This window comes from Chenopodium album, chromosome 5 (genome assembly GCF_948465745.1).
Source record: "Chenopodium album chromosome 5, dcCheAlbu1.1, whole genome shotgun sequence".
NCBI classification, from domain to species: Eukaryota; Viridiplantae; Streptophyta; class Magnoliopsida; order Caryophyllales; family Amaranthaceae; genus Chenopodium; species Chenopodium album.
Window position 1 is genome coordinate 56,019,379 of NC_137838.1, and position 4,562 is coordinate 56,023,940.

The window sequence follows — 4,562 nt, forward strand, 5'->3', positions numbered from 1 at the left end:
TAATTGTCTGTTGTGTACTTGTGGTTTGATTTGCTCTGCTTAAAATAAAAAAAAAAAGGAATAAAAAATAACTTGAATTTTTTAAAAAGGCTCAAATGGAAAGCATGTTAAAATAAGAATATTGGAGTATTTATTAAGATTGAAAATATGAATAAGAGGATGGATGAATCCCCCATGTTGAAAATAAATCTTGCAATTACTTGGTAAATTAAGAAAGTATAAGTTAAATAAACAATATTTGTTGCCTTATCTTTACTCATTCCTACAAACAAATAACAAAGCATCATAACAAGTTAGATTTTTTTTTTTTTTTTTTAAGAAAAACCTCTCCACAAATCATAATCTAAAACTATTTATCTTTAAAATAATCAAAAGTTCTTATATCAAAGGAATCATACTCAAAGAGTCAAAGGTATTACTATACCTATGTTTCCAATTATATATTTGCACTAAAAGGAGACGCATAGGCAAATATTATTTGCAATTATATAATAAATTAGAAAAATAAAGATGCATGTGATGATAAGAGCGATAAAGAAAACTGACAGCTTAGAAAGAAAAGAAAGCAAGCATTGATTGTGCATAATGTGTTGGAGCAATTAAAGTAAATATCGCACAAAATATTATAAAACGGAGGTAAGTGTGTGAAAGTGGCAACACTCAAACATACCTTTTTCTTCAGCATGCGATCGCTTGTGAGCTTGCTTTGTATTTGTATTTTTCAAAGACTTAAAAATTGTATAGAGCTCAGTTGCAACATCCATGCTATTACAGGTAAGTTCTCTTGGAGCATTTAACATTGACTTCATCTTCTCTTCGGCATCTCCGGTTGTATTTTCGAACGCATCGATGCAAGTTTCCAAAAAGGTCATGGAACTACTAAGCCAAACCCTCATGTTCTCGACACACTCATCCCTCTTACGTAAATCAAAATGACCCATTTGGTCTATTGAACGTTTAAGGTCACCAATTGCATACTCCATTGCTTCTTTACATGTTTCCAATGCTCCTTTAGTTCTAGGATCATCCTAATAAATCATATATGATATATAAGTATTATATTAACAGATGAACGAGCAATTCTAATAATATAACAAAATATTCAATGAATTGTACAAATAATAACTTGTTGTGACATCAAAAATATTATATTTAAAGCTTTCACCACCAAGAAAACAACAATAACAACAAATCTTTTTTCCCAAAATGATTTTAGGTCGGCTAACAAGATTTGCATCATCCCTTATTTCAATACAATTTCTTGAAATATTTAATTCTTTTTATCTATGTAACACAAAATAGAATTTGCAATTTTATTCAATTTTTATAAAATAGAATCATCTACGTATACATAACTCTGACTTGCTACAGAATAAGGGTGTTTATAGGTCGAATTTGGGAATTAATTTTAATAGAATTTGAAATTACTTTTTTCAAACCCTTTGTAATTCCAATATAATGTTTTAATTTGATTTTTCCTTACATTTGTTTTATCTCTTATAGAATGGAAATAGAAGAAAAGGCATGGTTTATTTTATGAAATATAAAAATGAGAGGTCTATAGGTAAAATCATTGAAAAAAGTTTGCATTTAGCAATATAATAAAATAAAAATGTGTTTAAAAAAATAGTAAAATAAAAATGTATGATGTATTTTTACCTTTTTAACCTTAATTGAACTAGATTTAGCTAAGGCACCCTCAAGCTTAACCACGGCAACATTAAAAGTAGTTTGAACAATCTTGTTAGGATCAGATGTGTGGATATGAGCAAGAGTTCTCTCGCAAGCATGACGATATTCAACTACATGGCATACTGATCGGGCTGCCTTGGAAGACGTCGCTAAGCCATCATCATCGTCGTTATACTTACCTCCATTGCCCGTGTCCTTTATTCCTATGGTCACGGCTACAACCATTCCTAGCATCATTAAAGAAGATATACCAATGAAAGCTACCTTCTTCTTTTTCGTATGTTCGACATTGAAGTCATGATCGCCTGACATTTTATCTATTTATTAATTTGATGCATTAGAAATTTTACATATGATAAATTGTGATTATTAAAATTGTCCCGAGTAAAATTTGGTTTTGTTTAATTTTCCTAGTTGATTTTTTTGTTTTCTCTTTCACAAGGAGATTATTTTCTTAATGTGAGGTCAATAGAAGAGATCGGAAGAATCAACAAGAACCATCTTTGTGATGGTGTTTTCCAATTATAGAATTTTAAAAGGGAATCTAATTAATCATCTCATGCCACATTTTTGGTGGCTAGAATTAGGTTCACGATACATTTAATATTTTCATAATATATTTAGTAGAATCTAATTTGATACATATAAGTTCCACTTTTAAATGGTATTCCATTATTTAAAGTACTCGATTTATTTTGACGTTTTACATAATTCACATAATACATTGATCAATAATGTTAATAAAGTATATACATAAAAAAATGTGGGTACTTATTGGTATTGTATCTATGTATAACTTTTGAATATCAATTGTTATTATTTTTTACGGACAATATCAAGTTTTTAAAATTATATTTATTGGTAATTATGTATATTATTGGTCAAAGTTCTGGATTGACATTTGTGCCTAGTCAAATAGGGGTAGTTACAATAACAGAGGAGGAATGTTTTTAATATTCTTATTATGTTATTTACATGCACCATCCGTTCTATAATGATTTGACACGTTTGACTTATTTTCATTTTTAATCTATTATTTGTCATTTGGACCTGTTAAAAGTGAATGACTACTGAAACTTGGATTATTTAAAAATAATGTATTACCGAATTATTATCTAAATCGAATTATGCATAATGACTTATTTTCATTTTTAATCAATTATTAATTGGGATTACCGTATTATTATTGTAGACACCCAATTGTATCTCCCCAAAACCAAACCCAGTAATGAATACTTTTCGCGTCGAATCATAATCGAATGAAGTGAAAGTGTTAAAAGTCTAGTGATGCGGTAGTTTTTATTAAAAATCTTTCTTTCTGTTTTCGAAAACCTGCTCTATGAAAACGTCAATTCCAGTTTATTTTGATCCATGATAAGGGTCCAATAATAGTGAATTTGGATGGGGTTCGGAAAGACCTTTCCAACGATATATTATAAGCCCAATTCCGATGAATAATGAGGAAGTTATGGCCAAAATACTAAACTGGGCCCAAACCGGATTTTACCTATGACCCAATGATCATGAGGAGGGTCCAAAGATTTAATCCTATTCCTAAGCTAATTAGGATTGATTAGAAGCTTCTATAAGTTTCTAAAAGATCTTAATTATCCATTTTTGAAAAGATAAGTTCAAAGAGTTTGAATAAAACTTTTCTTTTTTAAAATCCTAATTCTATTCGAATTTAAAGATGTTCAAAGACAGTCAGATATTATTTTTGAGCTTCATAATATTTATCCAAATTTTAAATGGTTGGATAGACCTTGAAATTATCTTTGCAATGATATATTATAATATTAATTTCGAGCTATAACGAAAAAGATATGAAAGAAATAGGAAACTCTATCCAAAACTGACATCCTTTCACTATTTCGGCCATATCTTTTAATATACAAATAATTTAATCTGATTCTAATTGGGTTGGAAAGTAGACTTCAAGAGCTTTTTCACAACATATTATATGCGTTATTTGAACTTCTGGATCAAAAGATATGATAAAAACAAAATCCGCAAAAAACAGTCTTGCACCGCTGGTTGGCAACAAGATGGAGTTTTATTCCTTTTCAAATTCTGACTATTTTCTATTAGATTCTGGACTATTTTCCTATAAATAGGGTCCTTGACCTTCGTTTTCAAATCAACCAATTTTCATTAAGAACTATCTAATTCTTCTCTTCTCTCTCTTAAGCAATATAGCTTATGCTTTCTCTCTCTATTTCTAAACCAACCCTTTTACAAACACAATATCGCACTCATTAAATCTAGACACACCTAACCAAGTTCGAAGTTGCCTTCACCCTAGACGTGAAAGGTTGATACCTTCTGAGGGTTTGGTCCCAAATCCAGTCTAAACTTTTTAACTCTTTCTTTCAATTATTTGATTTTTTTATTTTATTGAAGTTTACTAACTCGTGTATTTTGTTATTAGAAAGAGGTACGAGGCTTCAAAATAAGTAATTAGCTTACTCCCTTTTTATTTAAATGTAAAAAGCATGTTTAGATTTGATTAATTCCTAGTATCATGTTATGATGTTCTTAATGCTTTATAGTATCATGTTTAGGGTGCCTCTTATTCTTTCTAATATAATGTTAGTATCATGTTAGGTTAAAAGCTTTGATCTTTATTGTTTAGTGACATGCTAGGATTTGTTATCAAACTTTCTAGTATCATGCCTAGGATCTTGCTACGATTATTAAGCTTTATTATGCCTTATGATGTGATAATTATGATTATTATTATGTAGCTTGATATATATTTATTGTTATTGCTTGATTACGCCTTTTATGCATGTTTAAAGGGAATTTGTATTTGAAACCACGTCTAATAAGATAATTAATAATTTGATTTAGTCTAATATGATTTTAATTCA

General features: G+C 29.2%; 1 protein-coding gene across 1 annotated transcript; it reads right to left on the reverse strand.

Annotated features, from left to right (window-relative positions):
- Positions 1-349: 349 nt before the first annotated feature.
- Positions 350-2,004, reverse strand: LOC145632922 (putative pectinesterase/pectinesterase inhibitor 28). The gene is made up of 3 exons (XM_081685244.1): positions 1,660-2,004; positions 671-1,028; positions 350-357 (listed from the first exon to the last, which is right to left on the reverse strand). The coding sequence occupies exons 1-3, from the start codon at positions 2,002-2,004 to the stop codon at positions 350-352; spliced, it is 711 nt and encodes a 236-aa protein (XP_081541370.1).
- Positions 2,005-4,562: the final 2,558 nt, after the last annotated feature.